This window comes from Hemiscyllium ocellatum, chromosome 9 (genome assembly GCF_020745735.1).
Source record: "Hemiscyllium ocellatum isolate sHemOce1 chromosome 9, sHemOce1.pat.X.cur, whole genome shotgun sequence".
NCBI classification, from domain to species: Eukaryota; Metazoa; Chordata; class Chondrichthyes; order Orectolobiformes; family Hemiscylliidae; genus Hemiscyllium; species Hemiscyllium ocellatum.
In genome coordinates this window covers 55,780,381-55,803,352 of record NC_083409.1, presented here as the reverse complement: position 1 = coordinate 55,803,352, position 22,972 = coordinate 55,780,381, and the positions used below count along the sequence as shown (strand labels likewise).

The window sequence follows — 22,972 nt, the reverse complement described above, 5'->3', positions numbered from 1 at the left end:
GTGCACAAAGTTAAAAATTGCACAACACCAAGTTATTGTCCAACAGGTTTATTTGGAAGCAGTAGCTTTTAGGAGTGCTGCTCTTTCATCAGGTGGTTATGAAGCAGGACCATAAGACACAGAATTTATAGCAAAAGATTACAGTGTCATGCAAGTAACATGATGTATTTAACAAACCTAGGTTTTACTTGCATAACACTGTAATCTTTTGCTATAAATTCTGTGCCTTATGGTCCTGCTTCACAACCGCCTGAAGAAGGAGCAGCGCTCCGAAAGCTAGTGCTTCCACATAAACCTGTTGGACTATAACCTGGTGTTGAGTGATTTTTAACTGAGTATTTCTAAGGCAAAGGTGGGTAGATTCTTGACTAACAAGGAAGTTAAAAGGTATCAAGGTTAGGTGGGAATGTGGAGTTGTGGTCACAATCAGATCTGCCATGATTTTGTTAAATGGCAGAGCAGGCTAGGGGGAGTGAATGACCTCCTCCTGTTTCTAATTTGCATCTTTACTTTATTGTGAAACAGAAGGACAATGGCCTAACACTATGTCAGCAGTTCAATAAGGCTACAGATCAGGTTTTGATGTATCAAAATGCTGCTTCTGCATGACAAGTACCAATTGGGCACTAAGTATTGTGAAATAGCAACTTCAGAGGTGCATAGCAGTATGGCTATGACTAAATCACTTGGGCTCAATGTCTAGATGGTACTCTGGGCAGACTGCTTCTGGAGTCCTCTACACAATTATGGTTCTCGAAAGTAAGGTTATAGGTGGTGCAAAGAAGAAAATGAAAGATAATTTCTAGAGCCGGCAGGATTAAATATGAGAAATACCCTGAGAATCTAGGTTTTTGGGCCACAAACCAATCACTGAAGTGAAATTCCAGGCTTATTGAATATTTAGAAGGGAATAGAGGAAGTAAACCGGTATGGTATTTTCAGATAATCTGCTAGAACAACAAAATTAGAGAGTGCAGGCCAAACTTTGTGGCTGGAAAGTTTAAGCAGATATTGTGAAGTGTTCCCTTCAGGTAAGCCATTAAACTAGGGTCCTATCTTATTCTGTTGCCGTACTTGAATGTTATTCCTCAGATAGGATTGGAAAAACATACAAGGTATTCTCACAGTTATCCCAACCAACTTTCCTCCTTCCCAAAGAAAGAAATGAAACATTGTTCTTTATACGATGTTGCTATATGCATTTGGTTGCCTTGTTTTGTCCAGTTTAAGTTACTTCTGAAAGATGTAATAATGGATTATATAAATCTAAGTCACAGAATCCTAGAATTGTTCCATCAGCAATGGTGGCTTTTATGTGTTGTTTCAACATAAATATGATATTGAATTGATGAAGTAACAAAAGTATAACTTGGTTTGCAAAATGCAGTTTAAAATATTACCAATATAAAAACAAGGTTATGTAAAACAAAAATGTTTTAGATAATAATGTTTGGTTCTATGTACTGATAAGTTGTACTGTAGTTTTTTGCTACTTTGACCCTTGAGCGAAAGGTATTTGGTTTTGTGATATAGAATTACCTAATGCTTGATTGTTAAAACATGGGAACAGGTCATTCCGTCTATCAAGACAAATATTTACTTTACATGAGCCTTTAATCTAATTGGATTCTTGTACTTTCCTCAAGTCCCCACTATATTTCTTCAATTATGTCATTTCCTTTGAAAAGAATCAAAGGACTGCTTCAAGAAAGATTTGTGACATGATTTCCACATACAAACCTAACTTGCTATGTATTTCCCTGTTAACGGGACAACATAATGTGTGGTCTTGTCAGAACTCTCCAAATCAGTAGAAACTGTCTCTCTTTATTTACCTTAACATTGGCCATTCTAATCTTGGACCTTGAGCCATTCCCCTTTTGATTTGAGTCCTTGATAATGTTATGAAATTTTTTGAGCAGTTAAGTACTGTAACTAAACATAGAATTTTTTAGGCTGCCTTTAAAATTTTAATACTAATGAAAATTAATTTCAGCATCATACCAACATTTAACAGTTCACTACTTTTCAGTGTAACTTTGCAGAGCATTGGCAGAAACCTGAGGGAAATTGTGAAACAGTTCTCTGGCTTCTGACTGTAACGGCAGGTGATCAGGAGAAATTCTGCTGAAAGTTGAGATGGTGTTGTGTATGTAAAGCATTATGATGTGAACTTACACACACACACACACACACACACACACACACACATCACTGGCAATTATTATTTGCTTTACTCATTAAGAATGATTGCTTGAGTGGGTTATTTCATGAAAGCTTCTATCCTAGCACTGTGATGGGAAAATTAACTGTTGCAAGCTCATTTAGCATTGTTTAGATGTGTGAAAGTAAGGGCTTTCCTATGCTACTGACTGTTCCTTTAACTGGTGTGACACTATTTTCTGATAGAGCGGAAGGGTTCCTGGTCAGAAAGAAGGAATTCTGGTCTTGTTGGAAGGCGGTCTCTTGAGCGCACGACCAGTGGAGATGAATCGTGTAACCTTTCGAGCTTCAGACCGGCCACACTGACTGTCACAAATTTCTTCAAACAGGTAATCTGAAATAATTTGAAACCACTTTGTGTCATATATAATGAGAACTAAAACAGACTGTTACATCAGTGTGGGATATATCTATAAATAGAACTTGAATCCCTTTCATTCTCCATTTTTGTCCCTTTACCCACTTTCTTCCACCTCATTGCAATATCTAGGAAGGAGATCGGCTGAGTGATGAAGACTTGTATAAATTCCTTGCTGATATGAGAAGACCTTCATCGGTTCTGCGGAGACTACGCCCAATCACAGGCAAGTTATTCTTTGAATAGTGTCAGCCTGATGAGGCTGGAGGGGCCTCATTCCTGATGAAGGGCATATGCCTGAAACGTTGATTATCCAGCCCTGTGGATGCTGTGCTTTTCCAGCACCACACCCTCAACTCTGACCTCCAGCATCTGCAGTCCTCACTTTCTCCTAACTTTTTGAAATCTGTCTTAGAGTTAATCAATTCCAAAATGTTCTGCCTTTAATTCAGATTTACAGCTTTTAGCTTTAATCTCCCTGGCATATTGGACAGACTGGACAAAAGGATAAACTTGACATAGAGGTGGTGCCTACGAGCTGCAGTAACCTAACCCTTGGGATTGCAGGAGTGCTTCGCTAGGAGACTGGGCTAGTATTCTTCAAAGTTTTGAAGAATGAATGGTGATGTGATTGATATTTACAAACTTCATATAGGATATGATGGGTGGATGTAACTGAGGTGTTTCCTGGTTTTTTTTTGACATAATCTTAGAATAAGGTCATTTAAGACTCAAATGAGAGGAATTTCTTGACTCAGAGTGTAGTACATCTTTGGCATTATCTACCCCAGAGGACTGTAGAAGCTCAGACATTGAGTTTATACAAGAAAAAAAAGCTATTAATAGACTCCTGTATATTAACAACATCACGGACATGGCGCTAGTGCGGGCAAGTGGCATTGATGTAGATGGTCAATCATGATGGAATTGATTGGGGAAGTAGGCTGGGATGGGCTGAATGACCTTCTGCTGTTTCTATGACAGCTTTAAAAACAAAGCTGAAGCTTCAAAAGCAAATAAATGAAAATGTTATCTAAGTTAATTTTTTTGTGGAATGGCATCTTTTAATTTTGTCAGTATTTCATTTTTTGTTTGTTATCTGTATATAGCTCAGCTGAAAATAGATATCTCGCCGGCTCCAGAAAATCCCCATTATTGCCTGACTCCTGAATTACTGCAAGTGAAACCATATCCAGATACGAGAGTCAGACCAACGAAGGATATCTTGGAATTCCCATCAAGGGATGTTTACGTGCCATACACTACCTACAGGTGCGAATGATGGTCATATTTTTAAATCAGTGCATTGCATAAGTAATTCTAATGTTTAAAAATAAACGATGAGGAAAAAATTTGCACTATTTGCAATTGCATTCTGGCATTTATTGAATATGAGTTATGTAAAAGATGTTTAGTCGTGTGCTACTGAGAAGTTCAGTGAAAAATTTGATATAACATCGTGCTTCAGGACAGTGGCTTCTTCTAAATGTGAGTTACAGTAAATCCTGTTGAACAGCAGAGGGCAGCAGTCTGTACTCCTTGTAACAGAGGTATGAAGCTTGTATGAAATTGCAAATACAACAAAGTCAATTATTGGACTGAAATTGGTATCTGAATGAACCTTGTCAACTATAACTGGAATTTACGTTGTCAGTTTTTAACCCCACCTTGTGTAAATATGCCTGTCAGTGCAGTACAGCATGTGATGTGGTATCTATGCAGTTTTGAGTAAAGCTGATAAGGTGAACTTGGACACTGCTTTTAGACTAAGATTTTAAAACTTTTTCAAACCATTATGAAACTTTGTCTGGAATGTCATTAACTAGTAAAATGATGATTCTCAGCAAGGTGATTAATCGTGCTGATTACTGTTAAATGATTGTAACCAATAGGGATCTGATTCCCTTCCTAATCTGTCAATCCATTAGGATTGCTGGATAACTACGAGGGATCTAGAGATGTGATTGATATTTTAAACTTATTTTCTCTTTTTACTCTTTTCTGCTACTCTATACAGTGTTCATTTATCTCTTTCTGGGGAATGCTATATCATTTTAGTTGTTTTTGTGGGAAGAAATTGGAAGTGGCCAACTCTAAATAGTAGGATAAGAAGGTTAGAATCAGTGGGATTAGGTGTATGATGCTGCAAGAGAATGGTTTTGATGAGAAATCATGGGTGAAATGTTCAATTTCTTCCATTTTTCGTTGGGTTTGGAATGCTGCACACCTTTATCCCTATTTTTGAAATTCATTATTTTTCTTTCCTCTAAATGTTGTTTACCCCAATTAAAGTTTAAATTGTAGTGTTGTTTGTAATATATTGTCTTTTAAGGATTAATCTTTCAATAAATTTTTCATACAAAATGGGGGAACTTATTGATTTTTAATGTCTCTGTGTAAAAATATCTCATGAAAGGCCTTGATCTGATCAAGAAAATCATGTTTTTACTTAATGGAAAATCTTATTATAGTTTACCACAGTTATATAACAAGATGAGTAAAATAAGAAATAAAATGAAAATGTCACAGAATTATTGATAGAGTGAACAGTTTTCAGTTTAATTTTTCAAACATGGCCTGTAACTATTTTGAATCAATGTAAGGGAAGAAGGAAAGTTGTTCTGAATTGAATTGAATTGAATTTATTGTCACGTGTACTGAGGCACAGTGAAAAGCTTTGTCTTGCAAACAATACAGGCAGATCAGAGTTAAGTAGCATAAATAAGTAAATAATAGGTAAACAGCGACAAAACACAGGTGCAGGCGAATGTTAAGAGCTTGTGAGTCCATTCAGTATTCTAACAACAGTAGGGTAGAAACTGATTTTGAAACCCACTGGTGCATGTGTTCAGGCTTCTGTACTTTCTCCCCGATGGTAGAGGTTGTAGAAAAACATTGCTAGGGTGGAATGGAGCTTTGAGAATGCTGGCGGCCTTTCCTTGACAACGGGCCTGGCAGGTGAATTCTATAGATGGGAGGTTTGCCTTTGTGATTGTCCAGGCCGAGTTCACCACTCTCTGTAACTGTCTCCGATCTTGAATGGTACAGTTCCCATACCAGGTAGTAATACGTCCAGACAGAATGCTCTCAATGGCGCACCAATAAATGTTAGCAAGGGTATTTGCTGTCGTGCTAAATTTCCTAAGCTGCCCGAGGAGGAAGAGACATAGTTGGGCCTTTGTAACCAGTGCATTCACATGAAGAGTCCGAGAAAGCTTGTTGTTGATGACCATTCCCAGGAGCTTGACATTCTCCACTCGTACCACCTCTGTGTTTTTAATGTGTAAGGGGATGAGTAACATCCCGCTGAAAGTCAATAATGAGCTCCTTGATTTTGCTGGCATTAAGAGCTAGGTTGTTCTCAGTGCACCATTTTTCCAGGTCTTCCACCTCCAGTCTGTAGTCTGTTTCCTCGCCATCTGAGATTCCATTGACTATGGTGGTGTCATCAGTGGACTTGTAAGTGGCATTAGTCTTGTATTTGGCAATGCAGTCATGGGTATACGGTGAGTACAGTAGATCGCCAGACTTGAAACGCTAACTCTGATTTCTCTTCACAGATGCTGCCAGACCTGCTGAGCTTTTCCAGCAATTCCTGTTTTTATTTCTGATTTCCAGCATCCGCAGTTCTTTTGGAGTTTATTTAAAAAAGCTTTTAGGCTCACTTCCAATGAGATCGGTGCCACATGGATACTGGTGATGCAGTGCGCTGCACCGCCACAATCTCTTATCAACATCCTTGAGCTATAATTGAGAACAGATTGAAAATGATAGCTGCCTTTAATGAAATGATGCTCATGTGCAGTCTAATGTCCTTCAAATAAATGTGGAAGCCCAGTCCCTGATGCACTGTTTATTTTCCTGCCTTCAACCTCTACTTCCTGCAAGTTAAAATTCAGCTCATAATCCGTAATTCCCATAGAGAAATAATTCTTTAATTTTGTACAATAAATAGAATGAGCAATTGGATGGTTTATTGTTTTTCTTCATTTTGATTCTCTTATCCTGAAAGTAGTAACTGATACATTTCCACAATCCCTTGGCACTTTGGCCAAGTGACCATTTGTTATGTGTGAACCTAAGTAATAATAATTGGTAGGCAGTTCAATTGAAACAATATCATATTTCTGTCCTTGCATACCCACAAACACATTGCAGTTCCAGTAATGACAATTCCAATTTGTTTCCAAGCTGAGATCAACAAACTCTGTTGAACTTTCTCTATTTCAACCTTTGGCCTCCCTGGACATTTTTGAAAATGTCTTCATTCAGGGCATAAGGGCATCGGCATCAGGACCTACATTTATTGCCCATCCGTAATGCCCTTGAGAAGGTGCAGTGAGCTGTCTTTTTGAATTGCTGTAGCTCTATTTGCTATAGCTACACTTACAATGTTTTTTGGGAGGGAGTTCCAGGATTTTGACCCAGCGACACTGTAGAAACATTGGTATATTTCTAGTGATGGTATATGTTGTTTGGAGAGGAATTTGCAACTATTGATGTTCCTCTCTGGTTGCTGCCACTGTTCTTTGAGATGGAAGTAATTGTGGGTTAGGAAGGTGCTTTCTAAGGAGCCTTGGTGAATTGCAGTGCATCTTGTGGATGATATACATTGCTGCTGTTGTCTGTCAGTGTTTGAGATGTTGAATGCTTATGGATGTGAAGCCATCAAGCAGGCTACTTGGGACAGCACAGTTGCAAATGGTTAGCGTTGCTTCCTCGCAGCATTAGGGACCCAGTTTCGATTCTGGCTTTGGGTGACTGTCTGTGTGGGTTTCCGCTGAGTGCTCTAGTTTCCTCCCTCAGTCCAAAGATGTGCAGGTTAAATGGATTGGTCATGTTAAATTGCCCCATAGAGTCCAAGGATATGTAGGCTAGCTGAATGGGGGGGCAGGGGAGTGTTGCACAAAGGGATGGTCTGACTGGGTTGCTCTTCGGAGGGTTAGTGCAGACATGATGGATCAAATGGTCTCTATCTGCACTGTAGGGATTCTGTGCTTTGTTCTGGATTCTGTCCAGCTTCTTGACCACCTCATGATAGATGGAAGGTCATTGATAAAGTAACTGAAGACAGCTGGACCTGTATGATTAAATGCAAAAGCAGGTGGCACATTTGTTTCCAACACTAGGGCAGTATATCTGAGTTATACCTTTCAACCAGTCTGTAACACTTAGATTGTTTAAGGAGAATGATTTTCACTGAATGAGAAACTGTTTCACTCGAACAGTACAGCAACACTGACATTGTCCACAGGAAGTCTTTTAGAAGGAAAGTATCTATGTGGGTGACTAATTCTAATGCAACTTTGTCCGTCTGCCAGTTATAATTGTGGTACTAATACTTTTCCTGATCCTATCTATTCTCTTCTGACATTATAAATTATTTAGAGATCCTTCAATGCATCTAATTAAACCTAAAGCAAATAATTTCTCATGTACCCAAAAGTCCTGCCTTATTTTGATTGTGAATCCTACTTATTCCTCTTTTTGATATTGCATTTAATCTTTGGAAGTGTGCCCCAGATATCCCTTGAACTGTGTACACAATCTGTTGCAGTTGACATCCCTGCTGCCACAATGCAGTTATCCGAGTAAAAAGACTCATCTGACTTCCCAAGCACCCTGATTTTTATTTGATATTTGAATCCATTGTCATAGTGAACACTAGATGCCTAGTGAGTTTTAACATTATAGTTACCTGAGTAACTTGCAGCACCGTTAGCATAATTTCTCATGTCACTGCCACTATCCTGGGTGGAAAATTTCATTCTTGCCTGTCCAGTCATTGCAATGTAAAGATTTCCCAAGAGAATGTTGTATGCTGCAATCTGTCTTTCTCTTTCCTTGGCTGAATGTATACTTTATGAAATGCCTGTCAGTTTTCTTGTTTTCTGAATCCAGTATGCAATAATCACCCTGATGTGTAATATGGTGCACATTTTCTAGCCCTAACCACGCTAAAGACAAATAAAATGATTTGAAGGTTTGCATTTAAAAATCAGAACTGTAGCAACACCTCTGTCACCTTTTCTTTGAGCTTTGGGTATTCATACACTAGGGCTGAGGTTTCCAAGCTAGAATGATGGGGGGGGGGGGGGGGGGGGGGGGGGAGGGGAGGAGGGGTGGCATACTGATGTTCCTGGGACTCCAGGAAGACAGGTTGGCCAATTTTCTACCCCTCTGCTTGGGGTTCATTTCTGCAGGCAACTCCTGTCATCCAGATTGATATGCTTCACTTGAGCAGGCTTGGGAATGCCAGCAGACTATTTGATAGTATGATATGTTCTATTCAATTTAATCCTCATCTCACCTTCACACATGCTAACTTATACACCAGTACAGCTCCTGAGGAACTGCTGGCTCTCTGATACCTCATCCAATCACTTGCTCATCATGCATGATTCTACATAGTTACAGTTGTAAGGTATTCAAGGAAGACATCTGCAACCCAAAGACTGAATTACAGTGTCACTTAAATTGAAAAATTAATGTATAGAATAAGTAATCATGTTAAAAACATGCAACAATATATCAATTATGCAGTAACAAAAATAAACAAATAAATTCAGCAAATAACAGGGAGATAGTTGATAAGATATTAAGAAAAACATAATGTAGAACTATATTAACATTAAAATTACAAACTAGTGTATCATTCCTACACTAAAGGCCCTGAAATACATTTTCATTTCATAAGACCAGATGACATATGAGCAGAAGTAGACTCACTGTTACAGTGAATGTGATCATGTCTGATCTGATGCTTCTCAACTCCACTTTCCTTTTCCCCATATCCTTTAATTCCCACACTGATTAAAAATCTACATCTCTCAGCCTTGAACACATTTAATGATCCAGCTTCAATAACCCTCTGTGGTAAAGGATTCCAGTGACTCTCATCCCTCTGAAGAAGAAATTCATCCTTATATCTGTCATAAATATGTGACGCCTTCTTCTGAGATTATGCCCTCTGGTTCTAGACTCTCCCATAAGGAGAAAGAACCATTCCGCATCTGCACTGCCAATTCTCCTAAGAAATTCATATTTTTCAATAAGGTCCCCTCTCATTCTTCTTTATTCCAATAAGTATAGGCCCAATCTATTCAAACTGTCCTCATAATATAGTTCCTTCAGACCTGGTATCATTCTTTTTCTGGGTTGCTTCCATATGAGTACATCTTTTCTTAGATAAGGGACCCAAAACTGTTCACAGTATTCCAGCTGTGGTCTGACTAGTGCCTTCTGTAGTTTTAGCAAAACCTTGCCTTTATACTCCATTCTCATTCAAATAAAGGTCACCATTGTATTTAACTTCCCTTTTATCTGATGTATTTCATGCTTGCTTTTTATGATTTACGCATGAGGATCCCCAAATCCCTCTGTTCTGTAGATCTCTGCAGTTTTTAAAAAAATTTAATTATATTCAACTTGTCAATTCTGCTGTTAAAATGCATGACTTCACATTTCCCCACATTGTATTCCATCTGTTAAGTTTTTGCACATTCACTTATCTGTCTATATCCCTCAACAGATTTCATGTAATCCCCACTGCTTACTTTCCCACCTATTTTTATGTCATCCACAAACTTGACTATAACACGTTCACATTCCTTATTCAAGTCATTAATACATATTGTAAATAATTGTCGCCTCATCATTGATCTGTATGGCACACCACCAGTTACAGATTATCCAGCCTGAAAATGGTCACCTTATCCCAACTCTCTTGTCCTCTCATAGTTAGTCAATCCTCTATCCACTACTTTCTGTTTTTCCATTCTGCTTGTTAGCTCCTCAAAGATTCTAATAAATTTGTCGGCATAATTCCCCTTCATGAAACCATACTGACTCAGCTTGATTATATTATGCCAAGAGTTTCCCTAATTCCTTTTTCTCCAGAGACATATATTGTACTTATTTCCTGTCCTCAATTTGTCCCTTGGATATTTAGTAATTTTGGAATGCGATTACTGTCTTCTACTTTGAACACTGGTACAAAGTATTTCTTCAAATCCTCTGTCATTTCCTGATTCCCAATTCGTGTTTCTCCAGCCTCATTCTCTAAGGGATATATGTTCACTTTGGCTTCTCTCTTCCTTTTGATAAATTTAAAGAAGCTCTTGCTGTCTATTTTCATATTAATTGTAGGCTTATCCTATATTTTCTCTATTATTAATTTTTTGGTCATTTCTTGTTAGTTTATAAACCTTGCCCGAACCTCTGCATTCTGCTAATCTTTGCCATATTGTATTTTTTTCTTTCAATCTGATGGTTTCCTTAATTTCCCTGGTTAACCATGTTAGGCTTATCCCCTACCTAGAATCCTTCTTCCTCATTGGAATGTCTTTGCAGTAAACCATGAACTATAAACCATGGAGTAAATCATAAACCATCAACCACCTTTGTTGTGAAACGCCTTTCCCAGTCCACCCCAACCAGCTCTGACCTCATTCCTTTGTAAATGCTCTTATTTAAACTTAGTAGAGTTGTTTCCGAACCAAGTTTCTCCATCACAACCTGAATGTGCGGTTAGTGTTTTTGAGGGGATCCTTTACTCTGAGCATCAATTATTAAATCTCTCTCATTACAAATCAACAAATCCAAAATTGCTTGTACTTAATTGAGGACTCGAACCATGTAAGACATAGATTACCGCAGTACTTCTCCATACTGAATCTCATGGAGTTGAACTTAGTTCTGAGTTGTCTTGATTGCTCTAAGTTTGTTATTGAATATTTTGGCTTGTGAGGATTAGTAATTTATTAGAGGAGTTCATCAGAAGCAAATGCAACATCTGTGAGAAAGCATGGCAATCTGAGACTTTCCATGGAAGCTATCTCTGGGCTTAAAGCAGAAACAGTGATGCAAAGACTGGAACAAACAGCCCTCCCACAAATCCCACCAAACTCTGGATCAGATATGTGGATGATATTTTTGTTATTATTAAGAGAACAGAAATCGAGGACACACATCAGATTATCAACACCATGCTCACAGGGATCAGCTTTACAAGAGAGGAGAAAACCAACAATTACCTCCCACTCCTGGATGCGATGGTAGAAAGACCACAGAATGGTGAATGTACCACAAAAGGGGACAGAAAAGCCACACCCGGACCAGATCCTGAACTGCAACAGCAACCACCCAAACACACACAAGAGAAACTGCATTTGGACCCTGTTCAAAAGGGTTACAACACACTGCAGCTCTCTTGATCTATGAAGTGAAGAGCACCTCTACAGAGTCTTCGCCAAGAATGGATATCCTCGCAACTTCATCTACATATGCCTAAGAGGCAAACAACATAACAAGGACATGCCACAACTTAACTCAGTAGCCACGCTACCTTCTATAAAAAGGGTCTCAGAATTGACAGTTAGATGTCTCCGACTACTGAGATTCATGACAGGCAACCATGGTTCTGACAACCATGCTCAGACAACATTGGAACCAACAACATTGGAAGGGAAAAGGTTGAGACTTTGAAGGGAGATTACAGAGAGTTAGGCAGAAATTTGAAAAGGAGGTCCACAAGGGTAGTAATATCTGGATTACTCCCAGTGCTACGAGCTAGTGAGGGCAGGAATAGGAGGATAGAGCAGATGAATGCATGGCTGAGGAGCTGGTGTATGGGAGAAGGATTCACATTTTTGGATCATTGGAATCTTTTTTGGGATAGACGTGATGTGTAGAAGAAGGACGGATTGCACCTAAATTGGAAGGGGACTAATAAACTGGCAGGGAAATTTGCTAGAACTGCTTGGGAGGATCTAAACTAGTAAGGTGGGGGAGGGATGGTGGGGGGAGGGGGGAACCCAGGGAGATAGTGAGGAAAGAGATCGATCTGAGACTGGTACAGCTGAGAACAGAAGTGTGTCAAATAGTCAGGGCAGGCAGGGACAAGGTAGGACTAATAAATTAAACTGCATCTATTTCAATGCAAGGGGCCTAATGGGGAAGGCAGATGAACTCAGGGCATGGTTAGGAACATGGGACTGGGATATCATTGCAATTACAGAAACATGGCTCAGGGATGTGCAGGACTGGCAGCTTAATGTTCCAGGATACAAATGCTACAGGAAGGATAGAAAGGGAGGCAAGAGAGGAGGGGGAGTGGCATTTTTGATAAGGGAGAGCATTACAGCAGTGCTGAGGGAGGATATTCCTGGAAATACATCCAGGGAAGTTATTTGGGTGGAACTGAGAAATAAGAAAGGGATGATCACCTTATTGGGATTGTATTACAGACCCACCAATAGTCAGAGGGAAATTGAGAAACAAACTTGTAAGGAGATCTCAGCTATCTGTAAGAATAATAGGGTAGTTATGGTAGGGGATTTTAACTTTCCAAACATCGACTGGGACTGCCATAGTGTAAAAGGTTTAGATGGAGAGGAATTTCTTAAGTGTGTACAAGACAATTTTCTGATTCAGTATGTGGATGTACCTACAAGAGAAGGTGCAAAACTTGACGTACTCTTGGGAAATAAGGCAGGGCAGGTGACTGAGGTGTCAATAGGGGAGCACTTCGGGGCCAGCGACTATAATTCTATTAGTTTTAAAATAGTGATGGAAAAGGATAGACCAGATCTAAAAATTGAAGTTCTCAATTGGAGAAAAGCCAATTTTGACGGTATTAGGCAAGAACTTTCGAAAGCTGATTGGGGGCAGATGTTCGCAGGTAAAGGGACGGCTGGAAAATGGGAAGCCTTCAGAAATGAGATAACAAGAATCCAGAGAAAGTATATTCCTGTCAGGGTGAAAGGGAATGCTGGTAGGTATAGGGAATGCTAGATGACTAAAGAAATTGAGGGTTTCGTTAAGAAAAAGAAGGAAGCATATGTCAGGTATAGATAGGATAGATCGAGTGAATCCTTAGAAGAGTATAAAGAAAGTAGGAGTATGCTTAAGAGGGAATTCATGAGGGCAAATCGGGGACATGAGATAGCTTTGGCAAATAGAATTAAGGAGAATCCAAAGGGTTTTTACAATATATTGGCCCTCTACATTTTGTTGTTTACATAAATGATTTGGATGCGAGCATAAGAGGTACACTTAGTAAGTTTGCAGATGGGTTGGAGTATCTGAGCTACAGTGAGAGGCTGAATAGGCTGGGGATGTTTTCCCTGGAGCTTTGGAGTCTGAAGGGTAACCTTATAGAGCTTTACAAAATTATGAGGGGCATGGACAGGATAAATAGACAATGTCTTTTCCCTGGGGTCAGGTAGTCCACAACTAGAGGGCATAGATTTAGGGTGAGAGGGGAAAGATATAAAAGATACCTAAGGGTCAACATTTTCACGCAGAGGGTGGTACGTGTATAGAATGAGCTGCCAGAGGATGTTGGAAGCTGGTACAATTGCAACATTTAAAAGGCATTTGGATGGGTACATGAATGGGAAGGGTTTGGAGGGATATAGACCGGGTGCTGGCAGATGGGACTAGACTGGGTTGGGATATCTTGTCTGCATGTACGGGTTGGACCGAAGAGTCTGTTTCCCTGCTGTACATCTCTATGACTCCTTGACTCTGTAACTCACCAGGACAAAAGACCCTATACCCATCATGTGCAAAACAAATGTAATTTACAAGATTGCGTACAAAGACTGCATGAAATACTGTATAGGACAAACAGGCAGACAACTAACAATCTGCATCCAAGAACACTAACTAGCCACTAAATGCCACAACCGGCTGTCCCTAGTAGCAATACACACAGATGACAAGAACCACAAATTCGATTGGGACAACACAATGATCATAGGACAAGCTAAACAGAGTTCAGCCAGTGAATTTCTAGAAACATGGCACTCATCCACGGACTCCGTCAACAAACAAATAGACCTAGACCCAATATAACGGCCGCTACAGCAAGCACGCTTAGCCACATTATATTTCATCTGTCATGCAGACCCTTCAAGCCTGCTCCATTGTTCATTGTGATCATGGCTGGTCATCTAACTCAATCACCTGTCCTGATTTTCACCCATATCCTTTGATCCTTTTAGTCCCAAGTGCTATATCCAATTCCTTTTTGAAATTATACAGTGTTTTGGCTTTGACTGTTGCCTGTGATAGCAAAATCCACAGACTCGCCACTCTCTGGGTGAAGAAATTTCTCCTCATCTCAGTTCTAAATGGTTTGCCCTATATCCTAAGATTGTGATTTCTGGATCTGGAGGCACTAGTCATTAGGAACTGTTAATCCTGTTAGAATTTTATACGTTAGTGTGAGATTGTCTCTTATTCTCTGAACTCCAGCGATTATAATCCTAACTGATTCACCACTCCTCAAACATCAGTCCTGCCATCCCAGGAATCAGAGCTGAAAATATGTTGCTGGAAACGCCCAGCAGGTCAGGCAGCATCCAAGGAGCAGGAGAATTGACATTTCGGGCATGAGCCCTTCTTCAGGAATGAGGAAAGTGTGTCCAGCAGGCTAAGATAAAAGCTAGGGAGGAGGGACTTGGGGAAGGGGCATTGGAAATGCGATAGGAGGAAGGAGGTCAAGGTGAGGGTGATAAGCCGGAGTGGGGGTGGGGGCGGAGAGGCCAGGAAGAAGATTGCAGGTTAGGAAGGTGGTGCTGAATTCGAGGGATTTGACTGAGACAAGGTGGGGGGAGGGGAAATGAGGAAACTGGAGAAATCTGAGTTCATTCCTTGTGGTTGGAGGGTTCCTAGGCGGAAGATGAGGCGCTCTTCCTCCAGCCATCGTGTTGCTATGGTCTGGCGATGGAGGAGTGCAAGGACCTGCATGTCTTTGGTGGAGTGGGAGGGGGAGTTGAAGTGTTGAGCCACGGGGTGGTTGGGTTGGTTGGTCCGGGTGTTCCAGAGGTGTTCTCTGAAACGTTGCGCAAGTAGGCGGCCTGTCTCCCCAATATAGAGGAGGCCACATCGGGTGCAGCGGATGCAGTAAATGGTGTGTGTAGAGGTGCAGGTGAATTTGTGGTGGATATGGAATAATCCCTTGGGGCCTTGGAGGGAAGTAAGGGAGGAGGTGTGGGCGCAAGTTTTGCATTTCTTGCGGTTGCAGGGGAAGGTGTCGGGAGTGGAGGTTGGGTTGGTGGGGGGTGTGGACCTGACGAGGGAGTCATGGAGGGAGTGGTCTTTTCGGAATGTTGATAGGGGAGGGGAGGGAAATATATCTCTGGTGGTGGGGTCTGTTTGGAGGTGGCGGAAATGACAACGGATGATACAATGTATATGGAGGTTGGTGGGGTGGTAGGTGAGGACCAGTGGGGGTTCTGTCCTGGTGGCGGTTGGAGGGGCAGGGCTCAAGGGCGGAGGAGCGGGAAGTGGAGAAGATGCGGTGGAGGGCATCGTCGATCACATCTGGGGGGAAGTTGCGGTCTTTGAAGAAGGAGGCCATCTGGGTTGTACAGTATTGGAACTGGTCCTCCTGGGAGCAGATGCAGGGGAGACGAAGGAATTGGGAATATGGGATGGCGTTTTCACAGGGGGCAGGGTGGGAGGAGGTGTAGTCTAGGTAGCTGTGGGAGTCAGTCTGTTTATAGTAAATGTCCATGTTGATTTGGTCGCCTGAGATAGAAATGGAAAGGTCTAGGAAGGGGAGGGAGGAGTCTGAGGTAAATTTGAGGTTGGGGTGGAAGGTGTTGATAAAGTGGATGAACTGTTCAACCTCCTCGTGGGAGCACAAGGCAGCACCGATACAGTCATCAATGTAGCAGAGGAAAAGGTGGGGGGTGGTGCCAGTTTAGCTGTGGAAGATGGACTGTTCCACATATCCTACGAAGAGGCAGGCATAGCTGGGGCCCATGCGGGTGCCCATGGCAACTCCTTTAGTTTGGAGGAAGTGGGAGGATTGAAAAGAGAAGTTATTCAGGGTGAGGACCAGTTCAGTCAGTCGAAGGAGGGTGTCAGTGGAAGGGTACGGTTGGTACGGCAGGAAAGGAAGAAGCGGAGGGCTTTGAGTCCTTCGTGATGGGGGCTGGATGTGTACAGGGACTGGATGTCCTTGGTGAAGTTAAGGCATTGGGGACTGGGGAAGCGAAAATCATGGAGGAGGTGGAAGGTGTGGGTGATGTCCCAAACGTAGGTGGGGAGTTCTTGGACTAAGGGGGACAGAACCGTGTCGAGATATGCAGAGATGAGTTCGGTGGGGCAGGAGCAGGCTGAGACAATGGGTCGGCCGGGGCAGTCAGGTTTGTGAATTTTGGGCAGGAGGTAGAAATGGGCGGTACGGGGTTGTGGGACTATGAGGTTGGAGGCAGTGGATGGGAGATCCCCTGAGGTGATGAGGTTATGGATGGTCTGGGAGATGATGGTTTGGAATCAGTCTGGTAAACTCTTACTGCACTCCCTCTATGGCAAGAACTCTTTCCTCTGATGAGGAGACTAAAACTGCATACAATATACCAGCTGTGGTATCACCAAGGCACTGTAAAGCCCAACATACCATTCGCCTTTAGCTACCACTCGCTACACCTGCATTCTTAACTTCATTGACTGGTGTATGAGGACCCCCAGGCCTCATTGCACATTCCCCTAGCTTACGGAGGAAAATTGCTGTTACAAAGCTACACAAATGAGGGATCATGTTTAAACTCTTTCTGTTCTCAGTATATAGGGAGAAACATATCGCATTTTACAGTAGAATGCATATACTCTTAGAGATGGGAACATCTTTAACTCCAATTTCCGGTCTTTGTTTTGGTCTGTTTAGGTAATTTACCTTCAAGACTGCCTAGAATTTATAAGTTCAGGCTCTTTAATTTGAGCTCAAATCCAAATACTAATTTTTTTAAAAAACGAAGAACTATGGAAATCAGAAACGAAAACAGAAATGGCTGGGAGAGGTCAGCAAGTCTGGCAGCATCTCTGGAGAGGAAGCGGAATTAATGTTTCAGAATTGGTCCTGAAGGAAGGTCACTGGACCAAAGTGTTAACTCTGTCTTCTCACCTCATATTAATGTGTTCATGTGAGCCTTTAACCAATAAACAACAGGCACAATCTTGTACAGTAACTCAAGAAACTTGATTTAGGTTATAGATGGTAGATATTAAAGCAGTGCTGCAACTCTACAGGCAAACCACAGCTCTTGGATTTTTGATTCAGCACAGGGTAGCTAAGTGTCAATTTCAGGGTGATTGGTGAACAGCTTCTCCCATGCAATTCTCCACTGTACATGTCAGTATGAATACACCAAGCCTCTACGGCACTGTGCTTGGACTATTGATACTCACCAATGACAGAAGTTAAAAATGTGTTGCTGGAAAAGCGCAGCAGGTCAGGCAGCATCCAAAGAGCAGGAGAATCGACGTTTCGGGCATGAGCCCTTCTTCAGGAATGACAGAAGTTGCTTTCTTGCCTAGAACTTCCTGGATTTGTAACACTGACACCATATTTAAAGACCAGCTGTGCACCAGGTCAAACACTGCTGGCCAGAAATATCCCTTCACAGTACTCAATGTGGCGAGACCAATAAAGAAAAGCTGCTGAAGGCACCTCGGTGGCATGGGTGACATTTCATTAGAAATAAAATATCACAATTGTAAATGTATTGACTCTTTCTATCACCTGTCTGATTAAGTGCCATAGTAATCACAGCTGCAAAAATCAAGATCCAGAGACTCCTTGTCCTTAGAGCCATGCCATGTTAGAAGCCTATCTGAAGGAGTGCTACTCTTTCCCTAAGGTCCAGAGAAGCATAACACCTTGTCATTGTTCAATGTGGGAGCATCACATGTTGGAAAGGTTTCATAACATTCACTTTTATTGAATGACAGGAAAAGCAAGATCAAATAAAATCCAAACAAAAAAACTCTGCTTGCTTTTAAACACCAATTGATTTACTTTCATTGAATGATAACCTAATCAAACTCACATCTATTGGAAGTGGATGTTAGTTAACATCTATCTAACTTGTTGCACCAAACAGTGTACCTCTATCATCCTACTGCTCAGTGTGTTCATCTTGCTCCACAGAACTCTCCCAGATCTTCAGCATCCATCACATCTCTGCTTTGCCTGCTCTAGTTTTGCAGAGCACAGCATGCTGTGTCAAGAATATTTAGCAAGGCCTCCCAGTACCAGTCTGTTCCAGTGGTGAAAAAACAGGCTGCATTGGATCTGTGTGCTGTTTCAGTTAAGGGGCTGCGTACAGTCATCACCCATTTATCTGGAGAGTAGCCCCTGACTCCCAGCACCCATCTTGTAAGACATTGAACCTTTGAAATGAAGCAGGAATCTGAACGTTATCATGGATTTACACATCATGGCAGCTTATAGCGTAATTGGCACAGATCTTTAGGGTGTGGTAAAAATGTTGAAATCTGTTTCTTACCTGACTGTAGATTCATAACAACTTAGATGACTTTTAACTACTGTCTGAAATGTCTGAGCAAGTGGCCACAAAGGCAATGCAATGCCATCTTCTTAATGCAATTGAGATGGCAATGCCATGTGAACAGTTAAGAGTAAAGACAGATGGGGACAGAACTGTCAACTCTATTTTTGGTTCCATGTTCCAGTCCTCAACATTTAGCCACATTGAACTGGATCTTACAGTTTTTATCCAGTTATCTGAAAGATTAAACAACTTCTGTATTCTTTTTATTTTTTGAATTTTGTAACAACATGGTGGTGTTATTGATATAAGAAAATCCTAACTGCATGTTTACATTTCATTAATGCTGTTGTTTAATTCCACAGGAATTTACTTTATGTGTATCCTCAGAGTCTCAATTTTGCAAATCGTCAGGGCTCTGCCAGAAATATTACGGTGAAAGTGCAGTTTATGTCTGGAGAAGATCAAAACAATGCAATGCAGGTAAAGCAAATGGTTTCAAACTTTGTAAACTTTCTGTCAAAATTGTGACAGTTTTGGATGTAGATTTGCTCGCTGAGCTGGAAAGGTTGTTTACATGAAAATGAACCTTCCAGCTCAGTGAGCAAACTTGAGCTACAAATCTTCTCAAACTTGCTAATTTTGAAGTTTGCTGAGTTTTTAAGGTTTTTGTGCAGAGCAAATAAATTTGAATAGAGTAGGAAAGACAAAAAGGTAAATCAGTTGAAAGCTATGAGGTGATGCCAGGGTTAGATGTAGGGGGAAATAGGAATTGACTTTACGCATCATATTGCCATCAACAAGGTACTTAATGCTATGATAAGACTGTAAGACATAGGTGCAGAAGTGGGCTGAATGTGTAAGACATAGGTGCAGAAGTGGTCCATTCAGCCCAATGAGTCTGCTCCGCCATTCAATGAAATTATAGCTGATCTAATAATTGTCAACTCCACTTTTCTGCCTCTTCCCCATAACGTTTGATTTCCTTACTGATTAACAATCTGTCTACCCCATCTTTGAATATACTTAATAACCCAGTCTCAACAGCCATCTACGGTAAAGAATTCCACAGAATCATTAGTGTTTGAGAGAAGAAATTCCTCCTCACTCGTGTCTTCAATGTGCAACCACTTGTTCTGAGATCATTTCCTCTGATCCTAGACTCTCTCACAACTGCTCTGCACCTAACCTATCTGTTCCTCAAAGATTCTTGTATGTTTCAAGAAGATGGCCTCTCATTCTTCTAAATTCCAATGACTACAGTCCCCAAACTATATCACATCTCCACATAAGAGAATCACTGAAGAAAAGTCATACTGGCTCAAAACATTAACTCTGTTTCTATCTTCATAGATGCTACCAGACCTACTGAGTTGCTCCAGCATTTTCTATGTTTGTTTGTTAATAGGGACATAGGGCACAAGAGCAAGAAGGTGACAGTTGTTAGACCTTAGCTGAAGAATTGGGCATCACATTATTGGAAGAATGTGAATACATTGGAGAGAGAGTGCAGAAGAAATTTAGCAGAATGGTGAAAAATGTAATTTATGAGAATAGATAAAAGAAGTTTGGACTGTTCTCCTTGGAGAGAAGAAGGCTAAGAGAAGATTTGATGGAGGTTTTCAAAATAGTGAGACATGTAAATAGTGTAGATAGGGATCGAACTGTGCCTTCTCATAAAAGGATCAAGAACCATAGGGAAAAGATTAAAAGTAATTTGTAAAAGAAGCAAATATGAGGTGATTAAAAAAAAACTTATTCACACAGCAAGAATGCTTTGGGAGTGTGGCAGAGGTAGATTCAATTGAGATTCTCAAGGGAATATTAGATAATTATTTGGATAGAAATAATGTGCAAATACAAAAGGAAAAAGCAGTAGTAATGAACAGTTGGTGCAGACAAAGTGGGCCAACTGATCTCTCTCTGAACATAACACTGCTGTGATTCTATGAACCATGCAGCAATGTGCTGAAGTGTCTACCAAGATTCGCTGTTTGTTTGTAGAGTGAGGCTTGAACCAGTGACTCAGAGGCAAGCCATTGCTAATACTTAAATAATATGTCTTCATTGAACTTTACTCATGCAGCTGATTTTACTACCTTTTCAGGTCATTTTTGGCAAGTCAAGTTGTGCAGAATTTACAAAAGAATCGTATACTGCAGTAATATACCACAATAGGTAAGAAAATGTCAAGAAATGTTTCTGTCTTACTTGCATTTAACATCACTGTTCACTAGGTCATTATAGCAACATATGTAGTTCAGTTTAGAATTACACAGATGAAGAAGAAAGTCAAACATAGAAATCAGATATTCATTTATAGAGACTTTAAATTTTAATGAAATGAATGGTTCATTGATTAAATTGAGCTTTTTCCTTTCCTGCTTATTTTTGTTCACCTTTTTCCTATGTACTCTTCCACACACCATAAGCAATAGCAGTTGTATGTTGAAAAGTGTCACATTTTAGAAGTTTTTGCCAATACTACCACTGAAGGTGTAATTGATGTTAAAATGTTACTATTATGTGTTACCATCATTTGATTCATAAAATTACACAGCTGAGAACTGTCTGGTATGATTTAGATGAAGAATTCAATCCTGAACCCTTAAAACAGTAACCCTTAACACATGGTGGAATCTGAATTCAATAAAGATCTGGAACTATGAATCTATTGAACCCATTGCCAGTTGTCAGAAAAACCTATCTGGTTGACTAATGTCTCTTGGGGAATGAAACTGTCATCCTTACCTGGCTTAGCAGGAGGCTGGAAGAATACAAATGCCTAGCATCATCAGGAGTTATGGGTATAACTCATAAGTATGAGTTATACCCATACTCAATGTTCTGGGTATAATCCTTCAGAGCCCTGAAGAAGGGTTACAACTGAAACGTTGACTTTTCCACCTCCTGATGTTGCCTGGCTTGCTGTGTTCTTCCAGTCTCCCGCTTGTCTACCTTGGATTCCAGCACCTGCAGCTTTTTTTTGTTTCTAATCCTTACCTGGCTAGGCCGACATGTGATTCCAAACCACAGCAATGCTGTTGGCTCTTAACTGCCCTCTGGGATGGGCAATAAATGCTGGTGTAGACAGAGATGACTTCATCCCACGAATAAATTTTAAAAAGTGAGAAAACATTCACCTTGTCCCTATAGCAAGCTGGCCTAGTTGCATCTGAGATAATTTTTCCTGATAACAAGTCCTATCATTTCTCAATCCTAATTGCGAAAACTGACCTAATAATTTTCATCTTTCAGGTCAAGTTTTAGGGTGAAACCTGATTAAAACCCCACTATCCATAAGTCACTCCTATGTTGTTGTCTACTTAAGTGCAGAAAGTAGAAGCGTGTAGATTCAAGTTCATTGCAAATGGGCTTGTGAATAAAACTCTCTCCAAAGAACACATTCACAACAGACCCCTCATACCAGGCAAATAAGCAGGAATACTCTTAAACAAGAAAAAACAAACTTCCATTTTTCAAATACATTTAAAAACCTCAAAATATATCAAAGCACTTCCACAGCCAATTAATTAAATTTGAAGTGCAGTTTCTACTGCTTTATAGCCGAACACAATTATAGCCCAAAAAATATCAACAGCGTCAAATGAAGGATAAATGTTGACCAGGACACAGTAAAGATACTGTTCAAATACTGACATTGATCCTTTATATCTTCTTGAGTAGCTTAATGATGAATGCCAGTCTGGCTAGTGACCACTGCAGCCTGACAATGATTAGATTTTTAAAATTCACAGTGCCATGGCAGGATTCAAACCTGGGTCCCTAGAATATTACCAGGTCTCAGGATTAACAATCTAGCAATATTAGGCCATCACCTCTTTGGACTGTCCTGAAGTTGCTATAAGCATTAGCATTCATTTATTAGTCTATCAGATATATTGGGAGCTTTTCAAGCTGAATGTCTCACATTCAGCAGGGTGTCCATACTGTGATATTACTTAAAATTATACCCACAGCTGTCATGATTGAAATCTCATATAAACTGAACAAAATTTGTATTATTTGCATGTGCTCTAGTCCTTCAGTAATATTTTAGTGAGAAAAGGCCTAGAGTGGTTTG

At 40.5% G+C, this 22,972-nt stretch overlaps 1 protein-coding gene across 10 annotated transcripts in view; it reads left to right on the top strand.

Annotated features, from left to right (window-relative positions):
- Positions 1-22,972, top strand: part of dock7 (dedicator of cytokinesis 7) — a 166,290-nt gene that overhangs the window by 39,366 nt on the left and 103,952 nt on the right. For all 10 annotated transcript variants that reach the window (XM_060830360.1, XM_060830359.1, XM_060830358.1 and 7 more), the window contains exons 12-16: positions 2,410-2,552; positions 2,714-2,807; positions 3,691-3,853; positions 19,254-19,371; positions 20,996-21,066. In XM_060830360.1, coding sequence (XP_060686343.1) covers positions 2,410-2,552; positions 2,714-2,807; positions 3,691-3,853; positions 19,254-19,371; positions 20,996-21,066 — 589 coding nt within the window. The remainder of the gene's footprint in view (positions 1-2,409; positions 2,553-2,713; positions 2,808-3,690; positions 3,854-19,253; positions 19,372-20,995; positions 21,067-22,972) is intronic.